Source organism: Geotrypetes seraphini, chromosome 1 (assembly GCF_902459505.1).
Source record: "Geotrypetes seraphini chromosome 1, aGeoSer1.1, whole genome shotgun sequence".
NCBI classification, from domain to species: domain Eukaryota; kingdom Metazoa; phylum Chordata; class Amphibia; order Gymnophiona; family Dermophiidae; genus Geotrypetes; species Geotrypetes seraphini.
The window spans coordinates 220,234,358-220,261,403 of NC_047084.1; the positions used below are offsets into that span (position 1 = coordinate 220,234,358).

The window sequence follows — 27,046 nt, forward strand, 5'->3', positions numbered from 1 at the left end:
TTATAATTCTTCCAGTTATTGGTTATATGCTGAATGGCAACCCCTGTCATAATTAATAAAAGCTTGTTATTTTCTGGTGAAATTTGACTTTTTTTTCTCATCATCATTCCAAATAATATTGTATCATATGATATTGCAATATGATTTTCCATCAATTTATTAATTTGTGGCCAAATTGAATTCCAAAAAGTTTTAATATAGGGACAATGATACAATAAATGATCTAATGTCCCTGGTTCTAGATTACAGTGCCAGCATTTATTGGACTTAGAACTGTCTAATTTTTGCAAACGTGTAGGGGTCCAAAAAGCTTGGTAAAACACCTAGAATAGCCTTAGTAACTTTGCAAAAATCAATTAAGGAGGGAGGGGTAAATTTTCCAAATTTTTATAGGTACCATCAAGCCTATATTCTACGTCAGGGTATGTATTGGATCCTCCCAGAACTTATGGATAATGCACCGGATTGGTTGTATTTAGAATGGCGCCTTATGTTTCCCCTAAATTTAGTTCATTTGCCAAGTATTAACATACCTAGAAGATACAGAGAAAATAAAATATTAATGGATACTTGGAAAACGTTGAGGTTTATTGATAAATTAACACCTATCCCAATAAACAAATCAACTTTAGGTGTCCTTTTATGAAGCCGCGCTAGCGGGGTTAGCGCGTTGGACATTTCATCATGCGCTAACCCCGGTGGCCGGCTAAAAAACTTACACCTGCTCAATGCAGGCAGGTGTTAGTGGCTAGCGTGGAAGTCGGTTTAATATCCATTAAACCCCTACCGCAGCTTGATAAAAGGACCCCTTAATGTCATCATTTTAGCAAAATTATATATTTAACTTAATTGGCTTATTTAAGTGTGGTTGCATGTTTCATGCTTGACATTGGATATGTTTTTTTGTTATGCAATTACACACTCCTGTTCCATTTTTTGAACTCTGGTTCCAGCACTAATGACGTCACTTTTTAATGTTTTAAGACCTAGCAAAATGCCTTATAATTTTTTGTTATGTGACACCTGCTTTGCAGCGCAGCGCTGTGAACTTTCCCGCAGATGTTTGGTGGAATCACAAAGTAAGTTTGTTTGGTTTTATTAGTTATATTATGTGTATGCCTGCCACAGCTCATGATGACTTTTGCTCTGTATTATACATTATTGACTCAAACTTTTCCTGTTTCTCATGCTTGTTTTCTTTCTACCTATATCATTTGGCCATATTGTTTTGCCTGTGATTGTCTTTTATATATAGAATGGTTCCTCGTAAAGAGTATGCCTTTGCTCCATTTAGAGATTTTCATAACAGCTGTGTATAGGTTATTGTTGTTTTTTTTTTATTGTATACACTTGTTTACTCTCCTTATATCTTTTAATCATAGCTTTATACATTAATTTCATTGCTACAGCACCATTATAGTTAGTTTTATTTATTATTTATTTGTAACATTATGTCCTAAAATGACATGCATTTGGTCATTTTAAATTTATTTTAAATTTATTTATTGAGTTGTTTATATCTATTTGTATTAATTTTGAGCTGCTTGAGAGGAGATGCCAAGATGGCATCAGATGTGAACACTTTGATCTAAGCTCTCAAAGGGCACCAAGAAGACTGGATTTGAGACGTTCTCCTTCTCTTTGTGCAAGGGGGAGGTAGAGAAAAGGGGCCGCTAGAGCTTTCCCTCCAGCTTCTAGCTCTGTTTTGGACCCTAAACAACTGACCTTGGAGGCTTGTTGAGCTTTTGCAGAACTACGATTTGTGACGCAATAGAGCAGTGCTGCGGCAGCCAGGAAGTACATCAAGCAACCATGAAGGGCAGAAAGGATAGTCACATTTGGATTCCTCTCCAGTAATTTTGTTGGGGGGGGGGGACCTCCATTTGCTGTCTTGTCTCTCCAGGGATGAAGGAGCTACATGCTGTTTCCTCTTTTTGGGACTTGAGCCCAGATTCCCTGATAACCGGAGAGAAGGTGGGAGAATCACAACCTGTTCTAGTGGAGATTAAAAACCCCACTAAAGTGACAATGGAGTCACTCTGGGAGGCTAACCAGAGAGTTAATTCTTCCTTGAATATAGTGGTATCTTGTTTTGTGAGTGCTTTTGCTAATTTAAAGAAGGCGTTAACTCTCATTCAGTTAAATTTCAGACCATTGAAGCAAATACGTGTAAAGTTTTACAACAAGTCAAAATGAATATTCACATTAAAGGAGGAAAAGATTTCAGTGGATACCCACATGGATTGTCTAAGCAACTCTCTTTGGGAAAATTAGTACCCAATCGTCAATCAGAAAAACCTCTTTAATTTGACTTTAATTACCACTTTTTGGCTTTTACTTTATAATTTATTACTTATTTGCCTCTTGCTTATTAGTTCACTAGAGCAATATTGTAAACTTATCTTAAATTTTGGCGGTGACTCAAGCAGAAAGCAATGCTCAACAGATCATCTATTTCATAACTGCTTCATCAGGAGCTTCTTTCTGCCCAAATCATTTTCACACAGCAGAAAAGTAATGAATTGTTTTATTATCTAATTCAGATCAGGCACAAAGATTTAAAAAAAAATTTTCACCGGTTTCCATCCCTCTTAAAAACAATCCACCATGCTTTTTGCCACCATTCTTGTATACACCCCACTGCGTCACATTCATTAATTTTGTGCTGGCGGTTAATATGATATCTAAAGGGACACTTATGAATACAGAAGTCCAGAAAAGCCAAATTACATCACTCGAAACTGCAAAGTTCTGAACTGTAATTCTAAACTGAAGTTCTAAACTGTAATTTTTTTATATATAATTCAGTGTCTAATACCCCTAACTAACCAACGTACTCTCTCGGTCATCAAATCAAAATCTGCTAACAATTCCATCGCTAAAAATGATTAATACTATGCACAATAATATTTTCTCCATTACTGCTCCCATGCTCTGGAATTTAGCACCAGCATACTTACGAGAGATCTACATGCTTGATAATTTCAAGACAGCTTAAAAACAATGCTTTTTAAAGATTCATTTGCAGTATGACTGTCCTTTTAAGGACATTTAAATTGATTTCTAGTCCAGCTTCTGTGGCAATTATAGCAATACAGTTTAAATTTTTACCCCTTACCTTCTGTTTTTTCCTTAACTGTTCTTTTCTATCTGCTTATTGTAGTTCTACCCTTTTTCCTCTCGTTTGAGTTTGATTTGTGAGACTTTGTAGATGTCTTTATTGGATAAAAATTAGTTACTAATTTTAATGTGTCTGTACTACACTGCTTTCTGTTTTTTATTTATTGTAAAGCCGCTTTGTAATTTAAAAAGGCGGGATAAACTTGAAACTTGATATATATGGGGAAAGGAAGAAAGAGGGAGAATTGTTGGACATGATAGTGGTGGAGAGGAGGGAAGGAAAAATGTTACACTGGGAGGGAGGAGAGATGACCCAAAGAAGGGAGAAATGTCAGACCACTGGAATGGGAAGGAGAGAGAGAGATGCCAGACCACAGAATGGAGGGGAAGGAGGGGAGAGAAAAGTGCCAGAATGCAGAAAGGAGAGGAGAGAGATTTTAGACTTTGGGAAGAGAGAGGGAAGGAGAGAGAAATGCCAGACCATTGGAAAGGGGAGAAATTCCAAGCTATGGGAAAGAGAGGAGAAAGATGCCAGACCATATGAGTGGGGAAGGGGAATACAGAGATGTCTGACCATGGGAGAGGGATGAGATGGTACATAGGGATGGAGGGGAAGGGGAGACAGAGGGAGGAGATGGTGCACAGCAATGGGTGTGGCAGGGAAGAGATAAGAAGAAAAGCTCCTTATGGATAGATGGGAATAGGGGAGGAGATGGTACACATGGTGGATGGGAAGAGAAGACATGGGAAAGTAGATTTTGAGAAGAAAGCAGAAAAATGGAAGAAAGTTGACTGTTAAAAATTAATGCTAAAGATATAATCTAAACAGACCGGGGATTTTAAATTACAGTCCACTTGAGGGGGCAATACTTTCAAAACAGAACAAAACACCAAAAAAAACCCTCTCATCAATACTGGACAAGTTTCTCAAATAATATCTTCATATAACATTTAAAGGTTTTTAAATATTTAAATGTGCTCATAAGCTCTTTAGCAAGGCGCCACAGCAGCAGTGCAATGTCGCTGGAAAGGTGCTTGAATTTTAATCATAACACATTGCCCTGGGCGTCTTTTTTCAACATCAAGTGTGTAGACCAAAGGACTCAGGCACTGCACACTGCAAATAAAATCAATATAAAAAGCTTATCCTTCCGGCTTCCTGATGTAGCGTAGCGAAACACAGACTGTGTTGGAGCCGTGAACTGACATTTTCAGATAAGTGGTCTACTGTTAAACAACTTTTGTAGAGCCATAACATTTGCCACTCCAGTAGAAGCAAGAATCCTTGCTCCATGCAATGTGTTATGATTAAAATTCAAGCACCTTTCCAGCAACATTGTACTGCTGCTGTGGCACCTTGCTGAAGAGCTTATGAGCACATTTAAATATTTAAAACCTTTAAATGTTGTATGAAGATATTATTTATGAAACTTGCCCAGTATTGATGAGAGAGGGTTTTTTTTGTGTTTTGAAAGATGGATGTATGGCAGAAAATTAAGGAGAGAAAAACAACAAATGGATAAGGTGGCCCTGGATACAGTTAAGAGCGCAGACAGAAGGAAGTGCAGCCAGAGACTGGGAAACCAAAATCACCAGGCAAGAAAGGTAGGGGAAATAATTTTATTTTCAATTTAGTTCCTGGAGGTGCTAGGGGATTGCTTCCTGGAACAAATGGTAAAAGAGCCGACAAGAGGCAACGCCACCTTGGACTTGGTCCTAAATGGCCTCACGGGACCGATAACAGTAGTGGAAGTCATGGTTCCACTGGGAACGAGTGATCACAATGTAATTAACTTTAAACTTGACATCGGGAAAAGGAAACATGCCAAAACCTTAACCACCACATTGAACTTTAAAAAGGGTAAATACGATAGCATGAGAGCCATGGTAGAAAAACGACTCGAAAAGAAGGTGGACAAACTTGAAACGGTAGATCAGGCATGGTCCCTACTGAAAAATACTATCACAGAAGCACAAGATCTCTACATTCCGAGGATTTCCAAAGATCGGAGATCAAAGAGCAAAAGAGAACCGGCATGGCTTACCAAACAAGTGAAGGAAGCCATAAAAGAAAAGAAGGACTCTTTCAAAAAATGGAAATACATAAAGACAACCGAAGCCTGGAACAAACATAAAGATGATCAGAAGAAATGTCACAAGGCGGTGAGGGATGCAAAACAGGAATATGAGGAAAAAATAGCCCAGGAGGCCAAAAACTTCAAGCCCTTCTTTAGATACGTGAAAGGGAAAAAACCTGCAAAAGAGGCAGTCGGACCCTTGGACGACCAGGGAAGAAAAGGGTACATCAAGGAAGATAAACAAATCGCAGACAAACTAAATTCCTTCTTTGCGTCCGTCTTTACGAAGGAGGACACCTCAACAATACCTGAAGCGGAGAAAGTGTTTGCAGGAGAAATAGAAGACAGCCTCACCACAGTTGAAGTGGACTTAGACCAGATATACTATCAGATCGACAAACTTAAAAGTGACAAATCCCCTGGACCGGATGGAATTCACCCGAGAGTCTTAAAGGAATTGAAGGTTGAAATCGGAGAGTTATTGCAAAAACTTGCAAACCTGACAATCAGAACTGGACAGATACCGGACGACTGGAGGATAGCGAACGTCACCCCAATTTTCAAAAAAGGATCAAGAGGGGAACCGGGCAACTATAGACCTGTGAGTCTTACGTCTGTCCCCGGCAAGATGGTTGAAGCACTGATCAAGGATAGCATGGTCCGGCACTTGGACGCACACGACTTGATGAAACCCAGTCAACACGGATTCAGGAAAGGGAAATCATGTTTGACGAATTTACTCCAATTTTTTGAGACCGTGAACGAGCAAATTGATAGTGGGAAGCCGGTGGACATAATATACTTGGACTTCCAGAAAGCGTTCGACAAAGTTCCACATGAAAGACTTCTCAGGAAACTACAAAGCCATGGCATAGAGGGGGATATACAAAGATGGATAGGCAAATGGCTGGAAAACCGAAAGCAGAGAGTGGGCATAAATGGGAAGTTCTCCGACTGGGAGAAAGTGACTAGTGGTGTACCCCAGGGCTCGGTACTTGGGCCGATCCTTTTTAATATTTATATCAATGATCTGGAGGAAGGAACATCCAGTGAGATCATCAAGTTTGCAGACGATACAAAACTATGCCGGGCGATCAGATCGCATGAGGATAGAGAGAAACTCCAGAGCGACTTGTGTCAGTTAGAAACATGGGCGGAGAAATGGCAGATGAAGTTCAATGTGGAGAAATGCAAGGTAATGCATTTAGGAAATAAGAATAAGGAATACGAGTATACAATGTCAGGTGCAACTCTGGGGAAGAGTGAACAAGAAAAGGACCTGGGTGTACTGATAGATAGGACCCTGAAGCCGTCGGCACAATGCGCGGCAGCGGCAAAGAAGGCAAATAGAATGTTGGGCATGATAAAGAAAGGAATCTCGAGTAGATCGGAGAAAGTTATAATGCCGCTTTATAGGGCAATGGTCAGACCACACTTGGAATACTGCGTCCAACATTGGTCTCCCTACCTAAAGAAGGATATAAAACTGCTGGAGAGGGTGTAGAGACGAGCAACAAAACTGGTGAAGGGTATGGAAAAACTGGAATACGAGGACAGACTTATAACACTAGGATTATTCTCCCTTGAGAAAAGGAGACTGCGTGGGGATATGATCGAGACCTTCAAAATACTGAAAGGAATCGACAAAATAGAGCAGAGAAGATTATTTACGTTGTCCAATTTGACACGGACTAGAGGACATGTAATGAAGCTAAGGGGGGACAGGTTCAGGACTAATGTCAGGAAGTTCTGCTTCACTCAGAGAGTGGTTGACACCTGGAATGCCCTCCCAGATGAGATTATTGCGGAATCGACCGTCCTAGGCTTCAAGAGCAAACTAGATGCATATCTCCTTAAGAGAGGCATGTAAGGATATGGTGGACTATAAATTACGACAGGTGTACACCTGGCAGGGCCTCCGCGTGTGCAGATCGCCGGACTTGATGGACCGAAGGTCTGATCCGGAGATGCCATTTCTTATATTCTTATGTTCTTATGTGTCATTGAATTGTGTCAGTTTTGAGAAATTACATCTGCTTTCTATATTATGCACTGTTCAGGAAGAAATGTATTTATTTCTATTTCTCTGGGGGTTGTACTGCTTGCAGAGTCTTGCATCTTAGGGTTTTGTTTGTATATATTAGTACTTTTAGTTTGTGGTCCTGTATTTGCATAGGGGTTATCTGTGTTCTGCATGTGTGACCAAGGCCAGGTGTTCTGGTAGGAATGAATGTTGAGAAACATACAGTGTGCTTTTGGTAGTTTAATTTTGGGTTAACCATTATGTATTGTTAATAAGATTATATTGTGTGTGTGTGTGTGTATGTGTATATATATGAAAAAATGGTATTACAATTAGTACTATTATGGGGGCGGGGTCTGGGGCGGAGCTTGCAGGCTCCACCAAACAAAAAGTGTTCTGCTGCCTAAGGAGCTGAGGAAAAATGTTGGAAGGAAGATTCACTGGTTAAGATGAAAATGTGACAGACTTATAATCAAAACTAAAACCTTGTATGTTGTTTTCAGCTCACAAAATGCAAAGTATTTTAATCACATATTATGGCATCATCTTGATATCCCATCACACAGCAAAAGGTCCCTCTGTCCAGAAAGATATCCTGATTGGAGCCAGTTCAGTGTGAAAGATGCTTCTGGTGCAAATGGCATATGAGTCCTGATGATTGGAATAACTTCCCCTAACTGTGAGCTCCCTAACCGTGAACTGTGCAAAATGAATTATATACTTTTATTCTTCAGCTCCGCCTCCTTCCTCAGCAGGTCTTTGACATGGTTAGACATAGGCAATTCATAAATTGTCTGTGAACTGCACACTGTGCATCTTTAAGAGATCAGGAATTTGTGAGCCCAGACTCATTGGCTTATGTTACCATTGGGGGACACCTATTGTTTGAGTCATTGCTGCTACTCTGCAGAAAAGTATACCCTTTCGTATGGCCCATTAGGCTTCACTTGGTTTTAATATTTGTTTTCATATTTATGGGGTAGAAGTATTCAACTGAAGTTATTTGGGGACAAAGATTCACACATGAGGGTGTTGGAAGATCTACATGTGGGTGCCTGGTAGCCCTTTGCTCTATACCAATGGTTCCCAACCCTGTCCTGGAGGACCACCAGGCCAGTCTAATGAATATGCATGAGAGAGATCTGCATATAACGGAGGTGCCAGGCATGCAAATCTGCTCCATGCATATTCATTAGGGCTATCCTGAAAACCCGACTGGGCTGGTGGTTCTCCAGAACAGGGTTGGGAACCACTGCTCTATAATGTTAGAGTAGGTAGCCCATATTTATATTATTTTATTTATTTAACTTCCCCACCTCAAACACATTGAAAATATTGTGTTGATTTTAAAATGCACTTTAAAAAACATATTCATAAAACAAAATAATTGCAAACTCTTGTGTATTGTGTATACCTCTTCACCTAAACCCCTGCCCTTGAGCGATTGACTACAAAGAAATGTATATTGGTACCAGAACCAGTATGTATTAAGTAAGGAAAATGTATTTTGTAAAATTTGCACTGAAACTAAGGCAAACCTAACATAAGAACATAAGCATCGCTTCTGCTGAGTCAGACCATAGATCCATCGTGCCCAGCTGCCCGCTCCCTTGGTGGCCCTCCAGGTCAAAGACCTATTAGTGATCTTTTACATACAACATTTTGCCTTGTATAGTATCCCTCTAACCATACCCCTCAATTCCCCTTTCCTTCAGGAATTCATCCAGTCTATCTGCGTGTCAAATTAGGATAAAACTTGTACAGAAAACCTTGCACTTTAAGGATAACTATGGCAAATTATAACCAGTAAACTGTATATTATGTATATTAATATTAGACCCCTAGAACGTGTCAGGTTATAATAAAACTTGTATTGTAAACCTGTACTGAAATTATGTATGTTTAACCTGTAACCCGTTCTGAGCTCTTTGGGGACAACGGGATAGAAAATAAATTAGATAAATAAATATTAAAATCTTTGGACACCATTGTGGAAAATGTCATTAGTTTAATCAGAACCTGTAGTGGTCCTGGTTATTTATAGCATGGTATTTATAAATTTTCAATGAAAGATTACAAATATAATATGGTGAAAAAGATCCTTGGTCTTATTCTAGGAACTTACATAGACATTGAGAAGTTTGTAAACTTGGGCATTAATGCCCTTCGGTTGAAGGAGTCATACAGTGCATGGATTTACTTGGTAGGTTTACATTTTATACACCAGAGTTTATAATTATTTTATATTATGGGTATTTGTTTTTCAGATGTATTTTAAAAACAATGATTTTTATAGTGTACTAGCTGATGCCCCGGCATTGCACGGGTATTTAATTATAGCAATAACACTGTAAATGGATTCAAATAAAGATACTTTATAGTGGTGAATGAAATTATTTTTTTACAGCTTAATAAAAAGTACAATATTCAAATTATAATGTGAAATATTTGACAAAATGAATACAATACAACTAACGCAAAACGTGATTATAAACAACATTTTTAGTTTCACCTCCTGGAGCAAGAACATATAAATTCTTGGGTGAACCCAGCCTTGAGCAAGCAACATAGAGTTGTGGGCCGCGAGATCCCCAGAACATATCACCCCAGGTAGTGAGGGATCTGCATACCAAGTTTCGTTCAAATCGGTCAAGCCGTTTGTGAATTACTGTGAGAATGGCAGCTTTTTACATTTTTTCCATTGACATGAATGGGTGAAATCTGATTTACTGTTTGTAGCTCCGCCCATGTGTGCAGGTGGGCCGCGAGACCCCCAGACCATATCACCCCAGGTAGTGAGGGATCTGCATACCAAGTTTCGTTCAAATCGGTCAAGCCGTTTTTGCGTGATCGCGGCACATACACACACACATACATACACACATACATACCTCTGATTTTATATATATATATAGATAATATAGATATTTAGCTCTATATGTGTATACGTATATTAGAGTGGTCCATAAGACTATGGTAAAAATTCAACCTTATCAGAACATGCCTCCCCAAGTCTAAATATGTTCTACCTCATGTAAATAAGAAAGATATGATTAAAATTTGAAGCACTTTGGATCAAATTTAGAGGTCATTAATGGTCCTACAGTATCCTTCTAATTCAGCTGACTATTCATAACAATGTGGCAATGTGGTTAAAAACTGCTGCTTAATTAATACTTTCTGCAGAACCGCCTTGAATGCATCACAATCAAGGAAAGACTACAAGGAGCTTTTTGAGCTCTGAATAATTTTCATAGGTGCTTGCCCAAATGCAGATAATGCAAAGCTGTCATTTTGCGCACCTGAGGCCTTCCACCATGCACGGTGAATGGCGAATGTCATCTGCAGAATTAAGATATTTCTGTTCCAGCAGCAGTTCTCTCTTACTGCCAAAGAAAGGCAGGGCATCAAAGAACTAGTTTTGTGTTAGCCTTATCTACATCTGCTACTGGTATGAAACACTTTCTGTAAAGGCATCACTCAGTGACTTTCTTCTTATTTTGGAACTACAGAAATAGCTGAACAAGGCTGTTGCCAAAGCTTCATCAACAACATTCACCAGACATCTGTGATATTTGTCAGAAATTTTGGCTGCTCTGGCCTTTTTTAATGTTAGACTAAGCAATGAAGTACCAAGATCTTCCACAATCCACAAGTTTGGAGAAACACTTCGACTGCCATCCCAAATCACTTGATCCCATCAGCTTGGTGCCATGGATAACGGAGAACTTATGTTGTCTTTGGGATTCTTGACTCAAATGAACAAGAAAAGGCTCAACAATTTCTGGTTAAAGATCCTACAAACTAGAGAGATGATCCAAACTACCAGTATTTGAGGCAGTTGGAATCATCAATGACAGTAGTCAACAACTCCGCTGAAAGAGAAATTGCCTTAATTCAGCAGTATAATTCAGATCTCTCAAAGAATGAGGAGTAGAAGCAGCTCCTCCTTTGCCTTGTTGCTCAGCACAGAAAGACCTATCCAAATTGCTTCAAAGTCACACTGAGGAATACTGACTAAATGTAGGACTACAGTTAAGCATTAACATATAACAAACCTTTTGTATTTACTGTGGAATAATGCTGAATAATTACATTAATTACCAGTTGTCACTGAATATTGAACAATCTAATATAATAAAAGGCTAGCCGTGAGCTGTAGGGCCCCGCAGGTAGGAGTGCGCATGCGGTTCTGTTTATCGTTTGTTGTTCGGTGTGGCCAGCTCCCTGCTCGCCTTGCCGTATTGTACTTTTAAGTTCAAAGACGCGGCGGTGGCTCCTCTCACGATCCCCACCTGCGTCGGACTTCTGACGCAAGTGGGGATCATAAGAGGAGCCGCCGCCGTGTCTTTCAACTAAAAAGTACAATACGGCAAGGCGAGCAGGGAGCAGGCCAGACTGAAGCTCCGAATTTCTCCCCTATGTCAGCTTCAGGCGGCGCGGAGGATGTCGGCTTCTGATGGCCGCGTGAATATCCTCACTGTCTCTCCCGGATGTCGGCTTCAGGTGGTAAGAGATTGGGAAGCTGCGCTTTGGTGGGGGAAGTGGCGGGTGAGCTAGAGAGGGAGGGAGCAACAGCCGGCCAAGGTGAGGGCCTTTCTCTGCAGCAGGAACTCTTCAGCCCCATCATTGCCTGAATCCCTCTGTTTGCCCTGGTTTCTCCAGCAGGTCTGCTCCAGCTATCTCATCCGTCCACCTCTGGGGTGTTAGCAACGCCCTCGCTGTCCCCACGTCTCCCACCAACATTCCCCAGTCTCTCCTTCATTCCCATCGCCTCCTGATCAGCATCCAAACGCGTGGTTTAAACTTCATCATGTCACTTTCAAAATCAGAGGAGAAAATCCAAATGGACTGGCCCAACCCTGAAAGAATTTCTCCTTCCCTCGCTTCTGTTTTTTTGCTCTTTGGAGTATATTAGCTTTTTGAGGTTTTGAAAACTCATATTGAAAGACTGGACAGGGTTCTGTGCTCAGGGCTGAAATTCTTTCAGGGGAAGAGAAGGGGGGGAGAAAAAGGAAGGGAGGCCTACTGATGGACAGGGGAAGAGACGGGGGGAAGAAAAAGGAAGGGAGGTCTACTGCTGGACAGGGGGACAGGAAAGAGGTGCTGCTGGACAGGGGGGAGATAAAAAAAAGAGAGAAGGACTGCTGCTGGATAAGGGGAGCAGTGAAGGGGTGGTGGTGGACACAGGAAGGTAAAAGGAAGGGAGAATGGGTGGACAGCCGAGGAAAATAAAGACACAAAAAAAGACAGAAATACAGAAAGTGGCTAAGGAGAGAGAGAGAGAGAGAGAAAGAAATAAACATAGACACACACACATATATTCTAGCACCCATTAATGTAACGGGCTATAACATTAGTGCTTAATAAATCATTAGGCCCGGAAGCATATTCTCAGCTACACAGTGGGCTCCTTTTACGAAGGTGCGCTAAGGGTTTTACCGCATGCACCAGATTAGCGCGCGCTAGCCGAAAATCTACTGCTTGCTCAAAAGGAGGTGGTAGCGGTTGGCGCACGTGCGCTATTCTGTGCGTTAAGACCCTAGTGCACCTTTGTAAAAGGAGCCCAGTATGCATTTTAACTTCTTTCCATGTGCTTTTGTTCACAATTCAGGTTTAGATGGAAAATTAATATAAATTATGCACTTGCATTTTATGTATTAAATTAAAAATCATTGAGCAAACTCTAATTTGGCACAATTTAACAGTGGCCAGATATAATACAAAAATAGACTTGGAGGTCATGTCCCATGAACTTCATTTTTGACCACCCTAATATGTATATGTGTGTGTGTGTATGTACTGTATATATAAAATATTAAGGCTGAAAGTTAATCACAGTTAAGGCAATTAATGAATTAATTAGTCACAAAACAATTATCATTGCAGCGTCTCCTGTTTCCTCCAAACATCTCTTCTGCTCTTTCACTCCTAACGCATGTCCTTGACTCAATCTGACATCATCCCCTCTTCATGCTGGTCTGCATTAAAGGTGGTCTTCTGTTGGTCCTTGGTAATGGCAGGGTTTCACATATGCTGCCTGTGGCTTGATCCAAACCTTTCTATCTAGCCAGCTCTGCCACCTCTGACATCACTTTTTGTTCCTGCATGGATGAGACAGGAAAACTTTGTACCAGGCCGCAGGAAGCTTGTGTGCATGCTGTTGCTATTGGGGACCACAGATAGATAAGGCAATAGAAAATATATTTTCTCCAAGGTTAAACTTCAATAGTATCACATATACACAACCTTAGCTTGAAGTAGTATTCCCGTTTAGGACCTCAGCGGTGCAAGCTGTGAGAGCATTTCATTCACAGAATTGTTTGCACTAAAGTCTTCATCGGTCTTAATATTTTATATATTTTTTAAAATATTTTTCTTGTTTAAATATTTTAATTATAAATAAGTTAGAAAGGTACTCATCTCTTTTAGAAAAGCATAGCTGACAGTTCACGTGACGGACGAAATCTGGAGAGCAGTATGGCTGCGGTGGCCGGGGCAAAATACCTTGATAAAGCCCCCTGGGCGAAACATAGCCTATGTTGGTGAAGAGCCCCTGCTATGCTTTTCTAAAAGAGATGAGTACCTTTCTAACTTATTTATAATTAAAATATTTAAACAAGAAAAATATTTAAAAAAATATATAAAATATTAAGACCGATGAAGACTTTAGTGCAAACAATTCTGTGAATGAAATGCTCTCACAGTTTGCACCACTGAGGTCCTAAACGGGAATACTACTTCAATCTAAGGTTGTGTGTATGTGATGCTATTGGGGACCAACAGAAAACCACTTTTTAAGGTAAATGATGGAGGGGCAGGAATTGAGAGAGGGAAGGTAGACACTGAATGTAGGATGGTGGGAGTGGAGTGAGTTGTGGACCTGTGAGCAGAACCAGAGGGGGCATTGGTGGAATCTATAGCCGAGGTGGTGAGCTCCACCAGATAAGAGAAGAGTTTAGTTCAGCTCACCACCAAGTTTGTGTCACTGCTCATTTTTCCTCAGTACTGATTCCATTTTATGTTGGGTGGGAGGGAGGAAAGCGAGAGAGAGAAAATACAGCCCAGGAATGAAAGCAAAATAATAGTCCAGGCGGGATAAGGAGAGGGAGGGAGGAAAGAAAGAGAGAGGGATCTCTGGGTCCATCCTTGCCAAATTCTGTATTTACTCATATTTAACATTGATATGATTCCTCTCATTTCCCTCTTGTTTTTAACCTTAATTGTACTCTTTTCTTTTTAAAATTATATTTCTCCCTACTACCCTATTGTTTTCATATAAGTAATATCGTGTCACTATAAAGTATGTTAATTGTTCCCCATTTAAATTTTTAATTGTCAAATGCTTAGAATTTATGATTATCGTTTCATCAAATTTTAATAAAACTTGGAAACTTGGAGCTTCAAACTGGGAATGGGAGGGAGGAAGATGAGTCCTTTAAGATTTGATATAGACTTTCTGTGATTATAATCAAAGCAATTTATATATTATAAATAGTGACAATGGAGAGTTTTATAAATAGTGACAATGGAGAGTTAAGGGACTTACTCAGAGTCACAAGGTAGTACAGTGGGAAATACAGTTAATCTGAATTCAGGAAACCTTGGGCCAAGTTTGTTGAATCTCTGAAAGAGAGGAAGGCATGGTTGGGCAGACCACATAGGCCATATGATCTTTATCTGCCTTCATGTTTCTGTATTTCTAATAGTGTGATTAATCATGATTTAAAATTTTTTAATAATGCAATTACAATTTTTCATTGACATGCAATATATATTATATTAAAATATATAGAAACATCGATATATTTTTATTGATTTGATTGAATCTTTATATGCACATGCTTTATAGTTGTAATTATTGTGTGTTTAATGTTTTGTTTTTAATCCTGGATACCCTTCACTACACTCTGAGGTGTGTGTGTATGTGTTGGGGGGGATACTTTTTCCCTTTTGAGAACCAGGAAAGCCAGGGTTTGAATCCTGCTACTGCCATTCCTTGTGACCTCGGACAAGTCATTTTTATCTCTCATTAACTCACATACACACTTAGATTGTAAACTTATTGAAGGAGGGACATATTGTACCTGAGTATTTATCACCATTGTAACAGTTCTGTGTATGGGAGTATTATAAACATGAATGATAACAATAAGCCATTTTTGCCTTTTTACTTATATTTCCTGTTTGTCCTCTTTACCCAGATTTTCTTTATATTCAGCTTGAAATGATTGTCTGTAAGATGTTTTATCCCAGGACAAGCAGGCAGCATATTCTCACAGATGGGTGATGTCATCTACAGAGCCCAATATGGACAGTGCTAAAGTGTACTGTTACGTTAAGCTTTTAGCGACGCTTTAAGACTGCCCACATTGTGCATGGACGAGTGCCTTTCCGCCTGATAGCAGCTCGCGAGGTCATCGGTTTTTCGTTTTCCGCGAAGTAAAGAAAACGTATCTAGACTTTCTCCAGTCAAGTTTGCCTTCCCGCTTTGATTTTTCTTCTTGCCACTATTTCCTTTTTTTAAGTTAGCGTTTATACAGTGTTGCTTCATATCAAAACTTTTTTTAACTTGTTGACATTTTTCTACCTTCTTGCCTTACCAAGGGCATTCACAGGTTTCCGGAAGATCTTTCACTTGACCCACAGATCCCTTTTGGTCTTCCTGACTTCTTCCTAGTAGTTTTTTTCCATTGTATTCTTTTGCTGTCTGGAAATTCTCCATGGCTTAAAATTAAAATACTAAAAAATTAAATTACAATAGTAACAAATAACTTATTTGTACCCTCTTCCAGCTGTTAAGGCTTGTTATTTTTCCCTCAGTACCGATCCCATTTTATGTTCATAGCAGTAAACATTGACATTTGCATAGACATCATTCTCAAGCATCATCTTCATACTCGGCATGAGAAATCTCGACAAGCATCACAGGCATCCATAGCATCGAGTCACTTGATTCATGCCTTATATTGATTTCCACTAAAAATGGCTTACTGTTTATCACTTTGAATTTACTGTTTGGGTTTAAACTAGGAATTTTACTTAATTGTGAGGTCAAATGGGCTACGTTGATTTAGTCCCACTCATTGGGCTGTACGGGGGAGTCAGCTGATAGTTGAAACATTATAAGATGTATAGCAAAATACACCACCACCATTTTACCAAAAGGTTTGAGTAAGGTGGATGACAATAGCAGCTCTGGTAAGTATAGGTGTTCAATTTGATTAGTGGTTTGGGATTTTTAGAAGTTTTTGTAAGGTGGAGAGGGGATATTATTATTAAGATAAATGAATGTTTTTATGTATTTTCCAGGGGGATCCTTGATAAAGCAAATCTTTTGCGAACTATGTCAGATCATTAAGTCATAGTAGCGTTGAAAGCATGATGAATTTAAGTTGATGAATTTAAGATATAAATTATAACTATTTATAAAACTTCTAAAAAAAGAACACATTAGTGTTAAAGAAATTTAATATGAGTGTAAAATATGTTAAATGAATTAAGGCCAATGTGGAGAATTATACACCAATATTCTTGCCAGATACAAATTATTATCTAAAGTAGAGGAGGTGTGTCTGAGGCCTTGTTCTACAAATGTACTATTAGTGGTTGCTTTGAAGACAAATATAACGTTGGCATTAGTTTGAAACATTGTAAGTATTTGGGCATATAGTTAAGTAAAGTGCCTTATATTGATGCCATCATTCTTCGATGCAAGCTGTCATCTCTCCCTTGGGGGTTACCAATGCTTTGACACCCTGCTACATCTTATGTACTAGCTTCATAGTGCATGGTACCAGTGCATCCACTCCAGCATGTGCAATTGGAGCTGTACTAAGAGGGGTGGCCACAAAGCTGTAATGCTAATTGGCATCAATGCCCTTCCCATCTACATTGATACTAGCCCAGCTTGAATATGATACTGGATCTTGCTCTCTCTGTCATAAGTCGAGATCCATCGATACTCAGTACCAGGTGATTATTTCTCAGTACCCATCATTTCTCGGTGCTCATCAATGCTTGGTACCAGTGATTATTGCTCGGTACTATCATTTCTCTCAACATTGATGTAGCAGTACTAAATAATGGAGAACTCTATCAGTACCACTCCTTCCATAAGATGTTTTTTGGTACTGTTCCTATTGATGCTTCACAGTACCATAGGCATCCTAATGTTAATCTTCACCAACTGCTGTCTATCAGTGGACATTATATGGTTTGTCATGGCACATTCTCCATCCACGTATCTACTGTATGGTTTCAGCTTATGCCAGGTATCTTCAGCATCGAGTAAGATGATGCAGGCCATCCGTCAACTGCATTCATTGTAACTTGGCCGTCTGCATTGCTGGCCTCAAGTGAGAATTTTAGTGTCTTCGACCAGAGCATTGGAACCAGATTGCCCTACCTCTGCAATCCCACTGCACTTTCTATGGGATTTCTTCTCCGCTGCGCACTCACATTTAGCTTCATTTTCACCCAAGTTCTACTTTATCAACAAGAGTACTATAAGAGGATTCTACTCTTTGCTTAAATGGGTGTAGAGCCTTTTTAGTTTGGATCACCTCTTCTTCCACTGTGTAACTATTGCAGCTTCTTTGCCTGTCTTCTATAGGACGCGTTCTGAGGTTCCTCACTTGGAATCATACCTCACGATATACTTTCCCTGAGCCTGAATTCTTTGCTACCAGATTCTACAGAGTTCCATTTGACCTATCACCTGACTCTGCATCTCTGACTTTGATATCAATGACCACAGTTGCCTAGTACCTATTCCGTATTCAGGAACAATGTGGAGGAGATCACGCAAATGTGGAGGAGTCTATGCACAGCAGAGCATGCCTCTCATCAATCAACTGCTCAGCAGGATTACACAGGTTCTTATCTGGTTCAACCAGATTCTTAGCAAGATCTATCAGGTTCTACATGAACTTCCAATGCCACTCATAGGTGCATTCTTTTGGACATGCCTCTACAATGCATAACTATCATTTTGCTTTTTCTACCTCCTCTTCGGACTAGCAGAGGTCATATTGCACAATGCCATTAATCCTGGCTCTCCTGTCCACTATCACACAATCTCTTTAAGTGAAACAAGAGGGCTTCCTGTTTTGCTTCAACAAGGTCCTACACTCTACTCTTTCAGAGCTTCTTTTTCAATTCCGTTTCTCCTCTTCCTTGAAGAACCCCGAAACTTATTGACCACCTGCTGTAGTGCTGGTGATGCAAAAAAAAAAAATTCTTAGTGCCATGGGTACAAACCCAACTTGTGGCTTCAACTACTTTTTCATCCTCTAGTTGCAAGGTTGTTCCTCACATTTGACTGACAACTAACCACTGTCATTCCATATTTTTAGTGGCCCTGGCAGGCTTGTTTTCTTGCGTCTACTTCAACAATCTGAAGGAAAAAAAAAAAGAAAAACACATATTTGTTTTCCAGTTCCAGTTCACTCATAACCAAGGTATTCTGTTTCATAAAACCTTCACGCTCTGTATTCCACAGCCAGAAGGACTTCCCCTTCTCTGTCTAATTTCTATTATCATACCTGGTACTGGAAGCCATCCAGTGATTGATGTTTTTATTTCACTACTTGGTATAATCCCTCACCAGTTGCATCTAGATTCCTGGTCACTCTCTTTGTAGTTGCCCTCCTACTATTCCTGTTTAATTAAGAAAAGGTTCTATGTTCTCATGCTTAACGCTCAGGACTCTCAGTCCAGCGATCTCAGTTCATTTCTCAATACAACCTGAGGTTAGATTTTTTGGCTCACACTTCTAACTCGCTGCATTCAGTTCCTCCAATACTTCCTTTCAGCCATAACCCTTTAACTGAGCATCCATTCTTTTCTACAATAATGGACACATTCAGGGATTCCAACCTGTGCTCTTTTAGACTTTCATTTCCTATCTTTGGAAAGTACCACTTTCATCTTACATTATGTTTCCTATTTGAGTCCGTGAACCTAGAGCACTGACCCCTATTCACCTTTCAGAAGAGCTGCCAGAGCTCTCAGGGTAATCTCTAGGGGGACCACTGCTGGTGACTTCCTAACCCCCCAGTAAACCCAGTCAGCCCGTTCCCTATCATACAGCGACCTAAGCCACGCAGGGCTTCACATAACCTGTTTCCTTTTAATCTTTAAACATCCAACATTCCAGAACCTAACTAGACATTTTTCCTGGGTCTTCATAATATCTATGTTCACATTCGGCTACTATTATGAGGTTGGGTTACATTTAACAATCTCAATCGGTGATAGTTTTACTGGATTTACAGTATTTGCCTTTTACTTTAATTCAGCACATTTTTGTACCAGTTATTAATTCACCAATTTCCTTCTCCTTCCATTGCTCTATACATACTCATATCAGATGGTATGTCTGAGTTCATTCAGTGGTACTGCACCATTTATTCTTTATTTAGTTAAGCTAGGGAGTCCCATCTGTGAAAATATACTGCCTGCTTGTTCTGGGATAAAGCACAATTACTTACCTGTAACAGATGTTATCCAGGGACAGCAGGCACATATTTTCACAGCCTGCCCACCTCCCCTAGTTGGCTTCTTCACTTGGGCATAGAACTGATGACCTCGTGAGCCAGTGTCGGACAGGAAGGCACTTGCACATGCAAGGTAAGCGCAGTCTCGAAGCTTTGCTAAAAGCTTAAAGTGGCAGTACACTTTAGCACTGTCTGTACTGGGCTCCATGGATGATGTTGCCCATCTGTGAGAATATCTGCCTGCTGTCCCTGGATAATATCTGTTACAGGTAAGTAACTGTGCTTTATGTATGCTTTTGTAGCTTTTTATGTGTTTAGTGTACTATTGCTTTATTTCAGTACTGTTCCCCTGGGTCCTGATCAAATTCTTCTTCGAGGAGCACAGCTGAGAAATACACAGTGGGTTCATGGAATTGTTGTCTATACAGGCCATGATACAAAACTTATGCAGGTAAAGTATATCTTCATTTTCAGCTGTATTTTCCAGCTGTAGGTTAGATAATTGCAGAGTTCTGTTCAAATTATTTGTGTCTTTATGTAACTTATGATATATCACATTCGTACATGAAACAACATAGATGCCATTGTTAACAATGATCTGTGCTTAAATATTAATAGTAATTTTAGACCATGTATGAGAGCATTAAATCCAAATCTTTCAGTCTCTTGACCACAATACAATATGAGGATTACTTTTCATTGTAGTAGAGTGTGACACAATAAGTATTTTACTTTGAACCACCAGTATGGTATGTGTCACCAGAGATTTCTTATAGAAATTTCATGTGACATAGATGTAAATATTTTTATAACATTAGTCATAACTCAAAAGGTAATAAGACAAAAAATATAAGGTGAAAAGAAGACCAGTTGAAAAAAGGAGAAAGTTATTGGACTTTCTTTTTGTACAATGAAACCCTTCATCAAAGGGTTAAAGAATAGTAGTAGTAAATAATCCGGCACACTTAAAACCTAATTCTATAAAGAGCATGCCTATTTGGAGCATGTCGTATAAAAAAAAATTTGAATACCTACTTTTTTTACAGAATTCTCATGTAACAGCTCAAATATACACTTAATTTTACGTGTGAGCACTTAACAGTCATAAGACTTGGGCAAATGCTACTTCTTAGATTGTTAAAGAACACACATAAGTTGTAGTGTTTTTATTTGTAAATGTGTGCCCTGCCCAAACTTTATCCCTGTGAATGCCCTCCTGCAAAGTATATGCTAAATCATCTAAGTGGTTTTCTACATGCTAGTATGTAGGCAGAAAATTGTCTTCTATGTGGTATATGTGTTCACATGTGTGTGTAAATGACCAAATACTGTAAATTATGCACATTTTTGCCCTCTAAATCTAGGTATCTCTTTATAAAATTACCCCCTTGATACCTTTTACCCCATAGAGAGAGGTGAAAATTCATGGAGAATGAAGAGGAAATTTAAAAGAAAGGACAACTGTGATACTGTACTTCTGTATCAATTTATTTCAGTTTCTTCAGGCAACCACAATATTCCGGAAGATTTCCACAGACTTCCCAGAAATTCTTTCATATGAGAGAGATCATAAGAACATAACATAACAATAGCCTTACTGGGTCAGACCAATGATCCATCAAATCCGGTAGCCCATTCTCATGGTGGCCTATCCAGGTCACTAGTACTTGGCCAAAACCCAAGGCGTAGCAATATTCCATGCTACCAATACAAGGCAAGCAGTGGCTTCCCTCATGTCTTTCTCAATAACAGACTATGGACTTTTCCTCCAGTAACTTGTCCAAACCTTTCTTAAAACCAGCCACGCTATCCGCTCTTACCACATCCTCTGGCAACACATTCCAGAGCTTAACTATTCTCTGAGTGAAAAAAATTTCCTCCTGTTGGTTTTAAAAGTATTTCCCTGTAACTAGGAGTGTCCCCTAGTCTTTGTAATTTTTGATGGAGTGAAAAATCGATCCACTTGAAATCATTCTACTCCACTCAAGATTCTGTAGACTTCAGTCATATCTCCCCTCAGCCGCCTGTTTTCCAAGCTGAAGAGCCCTAACCGTTTTAGTCTTTCCTCATACGAGAGGAGTTCCATCCCCTTTACCATCTTGGTCACTCTTCTTTCAACCTTTTCTAGCGCCACTATATCTTGAGATAAGGAGACCAGAATTGGACGCAATACTCCAGATGAGGTCGCAGCATAGAGCGATACATGGGCATTATAACATTCTTAGTCTTGTTAATCATCCCGTTTTTAATAATTCCTAGTATCATATTTGCTTTTTTGGACGACGCCACACATTAAGCTGAAGATTTCATCGTATTGTCTATGATGACACCCAGATCCTTTTCTTGGGTGCTAATCCCCAAGGTGGATCCTAGCATCCGGTAACTCTGATTCAGGTTATTCTTCCCAATGTACATCACTTTGCATTTGTCCACATTAAATTTCATCTGCCATTTGGACATCCAGTCTTCCAATTTCCTAAGGTTCGCCTGTAATTTTTCACAATCCGGACAGTTTAGTGCAGGGGTGTCCAACCTTTTGGCTTCCCTGGGCCGCATTGGCCCAAAAAAATTTTTCTGGGACTGCAGAAATGCTGTAGCAAGACAGAGGAGGGAGCCGGCAAGATGGTAAACACCAGGGGGCAGCATAGGAAAACACTGCATCGCCCTTGACTGGGGCCGCACAAAATACTTCAAGGGGCCCCAGGTTGGACACTCCTGGTTTAGTGTCATAAAGAATTAAGCACCTTGGCCGACAAATTCTCAACGCGTCCTCATGCAAATGGGGGTGATCGCAGGCATGCCCCCCACCAACTGCACCGATCGCTTTCCAGCAATCCTGATGCATACGCAGACCATCTCCTTTGCCTTTAGATGGCCTGTACATGCTCACCGCGAAGATAGCGCTTCAAACTTTTTTGTTGTTATCACATCTCTGGAAACTTTCGCGAGCCCGTCGTTTTAACCTGCGGGTTGAAAGCGTGGCTGCACTGCGCGTTAAAACCACGGAGTCGGGGCAGAGAGCAGGAGATCGGGGCAGAGAGCAGAAAGAGCATGAGAAGCAGAATCAGGGCAGAGAGTAGGAGAAGCAGAATCGGGGAAGAGAGCAGGAAGAAGCAGACTTGGGGGAGAGGGCAGGAGAAGCAGAATCGGTGCAGAGAGAAGGTGTGTATAAACAAGTGACTGGTCCTCAGCAGTCGCTTGATTTTGATCAGGCAGCCCAGTCGGTGTTGCTGAAATTGTTTTGTAAATCGCATCCTTCCTACTTTGCATGCCGTTCCCCCTCATTTGCATTCACGGATCGGTTCGGAAGATGATCGGCACAGAGGTTAGTGAATTGGGTCGGTACACGATCACAAACACAATCAGTGGGCTTAATGAATCTAGCCCCTTGAGACTTAACAAGAACTAAAGGATTTTAGAATAGTTATAGGAATTTTCTTTTTTGGGTAACCTTGGCACATCAGGAAGGATCCAGATTTTGTCCCATAAAGCAGTTATCTTTTTTTAAAGAAACTTTTTTTAAAGAAAACTTTTTTTTAAGATAATATTGATCCATTTGCAATATGAGACAAACCAAAGCCCAGATTCACTAAAAGATAGCGATTCAATCGCTGTTGACTGATTCCTGGCCGAATTTAAAAGTGATTGATTCACTCTTGTTTGCATGCAAATGATTTGTACTCCCGACTTCCCTCCCCCAAAACAAATGGCAGGAGGTATGCCAACTCCTTCCTTCCCATTCCTGGTCCCCTCCCCGTACCTGTAATGGAGCAGGAGGGGTGCTCAATCCCTCCTGCTCCAATGCCTCCCGTGACGCTTCTGACGCCTTAGGCCCCGCCCCAGTGCATCATATGATGCATAGGGAGGGGCCTAAGGCCCTGATTGGCTCAGGTGCCTCCCTCAGAAGTGTCGCAGGAGGCATTTGAGCAGGAGGGATTGAGCACCCCTCCTGCTCCATTACAGATACGGGGAGGGGGTGGTGGTGAAGGAACCAGGAATGGAGAGGGGGTGTTTTGTGGGTGGCAGGAGGGAGTCGCATCCCTCCTGCCATTTGTTTTGGGGGAGGGAAGTTGGGAGTGGATTGATGGCATGAGGGAATGGGAACCCTCCTGCCATAATTTTAAAGTGTGCTGGGCATCGGTGTGGGGGGGGGGCATTTTTATGGAGGGGGGAAGGGGCACTTGGGAGAGGGTGAGGGGGGCTTTTAAAAAAAAAATTAAATCGGGATGATATTTTGTGTGTGTAAAACATTAAAATTTTTTTCTAAAAAAGCTGGCAGAAGCCCTGACAACAGTGATAAGAGGCTGCTTCTCCTGTCACTACTGTCGGGGCTCTACCCTGACTCAATTGGTTTTGAGTAGGAGTATGCATGCAAATGATTTGCACCTCCATGCAAATCATTTGCATGCAAACAAGATAGTGAATCAATCGCTGTTTTAAAATCGGCCAGGAATCGGCCAACAGCAATTGAATCGCTATCTTTTAGTGTATCTGGGCCTAAATGTTTCAAAAGATCTTGTTTCTAGACTATCATTCTTGTACAATCCTATTCTATTCCTGGGTTAAGCATTCCATGTTGCGAGACTGCTTGTAGGAAACCTCATTTACATAATTTTTCTGTCCCTCCATGCTTACCTTAGGACTGCCCTCTAGTTACCAGTTGCTTTCTTACAAACAAGACAGTAGGAAGTAGTCTTTTCTGTGTGTGTTTATTTTTCTTCTATTCAGTTTTTCTATGCATTTTGTGTCTATGCTGCAGAAGTTCCCCGAGGGGACAGCTCTGGCTGTGGGAGATTGTAGACTTTAAAGTCTGCTTCCAGGAGGTTGGCTGCTCTGCAGTACTCCCACCTGGACAGCCTGCATTTATAGATTGGGCTCAAGGACCGTTCCCATGGGAGCTGGCTCACTTCAGGTTTGTCCGCTAGTGGGATTAGGGTTGACTACGTTCCTCCGCTCAGTCATGTATGCGACATGTCTCAGGAGTGGTGGAGATCTCTAGCTGAGGTGCTGGGCTGCAGTGGCAGTCAGAGGACCAGAAGTCCAAGTTTCAAAGCTTGTTGAGTCAGAGGATCTCCCTGTAAGCTGTTTCAGCTTCCTTTTTCTGCAGCTCCCAGCACAGCATGACACAGTAAGTACAAGGCTGACAGCCTGGCTTAGTGATTTTGGAGGCTCTCCAAAAGTTGTTTTTGGGCACTTTGGGGATTAGCCCTAGGTCCCCCACCCCTAAAATCACTGCATTTTGAAGGGTTTTGTTCTTTTCCCAGGCTATTTTCTTTTGAAAATCGCTCCTGCAGTGGCCATCTTGGATTTTCCCAATTTGAATTTAATGTTATTTTTTGCCTCTACAAGCTTTGTTCTTTTGCAAGAAAACTCCTCAGATGTATTCCTCAAGGCAGGATACATCTAATTCATCCCCCGTTTGTGGTGGATGACTGTCTGGTGAATAGCCGTTCCATATGCCCTGTGGCACAGGAGGGGGGAGGGCTCAAGTTGAGTTCATTACATTTAGTCCAGCTATAATGCAATACTTCACATAGTTAAAAATTAATGTCTGGACTTATCTAAGGAGGTTTTTATGATGAATGATAGCTCACAAAAAAGAGGAACAGTGCAAGAAAGTATCTAAACTCTGTTTCTCAGAGCACTTGAAGCCATTTCCTCTTTTTAACAATCTAGTCAATCCATTGTTGAACCAGTAATTGAAAGGCCTATTTCGTTGTATGATTAGGTTTGTTGGTTACATTACAAATAATAAAAAGAATCATGGAGATCTTGTAGTAGTATAAACTCTCATACAAACATTTGTCAAGAAAACAAATCGTTATGTCATTCAGCAATGACTGCAATCTAAAACCACAGAATCTGGTTGGTAATGTGATATATATACTTCTTGCCAAATCTAAATGCTTTTGATAGCAGTCTTTGCTCTTATGATAGTTACTATTAATGATGTTATGGCTCTTTTGTCTGTTTTTCTAATACTTTGTCTCTAATTGATAGAATTAAATATTTGTTTGTAATGCAAAATTATAATATTTTCTCATTCTGAATTTTTATCATTTTATTGTCTCTTGCAGAACTCAACAAGACCACCTCTCAAATTATCAAATGTGGAGCGAATTACAAATATACAGATTTTAATCTTGTTCTGCATTCTACTTGCTATATCCTTGGTCTGTTCAGTTGGTTCATTTATATGGAATAAAAAACATGAGCAAGGAGACTGGTATCTCAGCTTGAATTGTAAGAACTGTTGTCATGACCAAATATATTAAGTAATTTACCTAGCTGACATAGCATTTTTATGCCACCCAATGCATCATTTGTTAACTGGAGAAAGGCTGTCTTTTGAGAAACATAATTTACTCATCTTTTCATCTTCTTCTTGATGCTCAGCCTCATTCCTCTTTTTCCTTCTGCTCTTCCTATTCCAGTCCTCCTTGGTTTACCCCAAAGCTTTGCTTGCTTCGTATATATCTGCACTGGACTGAGTGGTTATGACATAAACACTGCTCCCAGGATCCACTCAGTCATTTTCTTGCACATCACTTGTTTCGTCAGGAGATATGCTATGCAAAACATGAACATTTCAAATGTTGCATCTTGGTCTGCTTACTTGCCCATAGGTTGTCCAATCTACTCGGCAAGAAATTCCTCCAGCCCATACAATCTCCCCTGCATACAATTCCTCAGTTCTCCCTCTTGCCTCCCTGGCTAATGTTTGGATAAGTAATATTTCAACTCTTCAGTAATTAGCCTCTGTTCACTCCTAGCCCTTGCTTTCTCCTTCACCTACCTAGCCACAGTGTGATTCACCTCCCTTGTCATTTTTCTACTCAGCCTCATGGTGCTCCTTCAGTCCCCCAAGAGTAGTCTTCTTAACTATTACATTTCATTCCCTTAATCCCTTCTCATCTAGAGCAGACCCTTGGCCTGCTGGTTAATAGGCAAATTCCTGCCTTCCATTGGTCCATAACGTCTTCCTCTACTCTCTTCCAGTCTGTCTGTTAGTCTTGTTCCCCACTTTGAAAGCATGCCATTGTACATCCTCTCTTTAAAAAAGCCATATTTTGAACGTACTGCTGGCTCCAGCTTTCAGACAATCTCTAATTTCCAAAATTATTTTTCAAAAATTCTGGAAAGATAGTTTTCTTTCCACCTATCCTGAAGAGGTGCTGAGTGAGGATCTGCTAAGTGGAAGGAAAACTTAATTGGAATATCTTACCTTCTGACATTCAGATTTCAGAAAGGTGCGAGTATGTCTGGCAACCAAGATGTGGCAAAACACATAGTAAAAACTTTTTTAGGTATATTAAAACAAGAAG

The 27,046-nt window shown here is 40.3% G+C and overlaps 1 protein-coding gene across 6 annotated transcripts in view; it reads left to right on the forward strand.

The window, feature by feature from the left end:
• The window catches only part of ATP8A1 (ATPase phospholipid transporting 8A1), a 449,033-nt gene that overhangs the window by 146,249 nt on the left and 275,738 nt on the right, over positions 1-27,046 (forward strand). For all 6 annotated transcript variants that reach the window (XM_033946346.1, XM_033946365.1, XM_033946336.1 and 3 more), the window contains 2 exons: positions 20,061-20,172; positions 25,799-25,964. In XM_033946346.1, the coding sequence (XP_033802237.1) occupies positions 20,061-20,172; positions 25,799-25,964 (278 nt within the window). The remainder of the gene's footprint in view (positions 1-20,060; positions 20,173-25,798; positions 25,965-27,046) is intronic.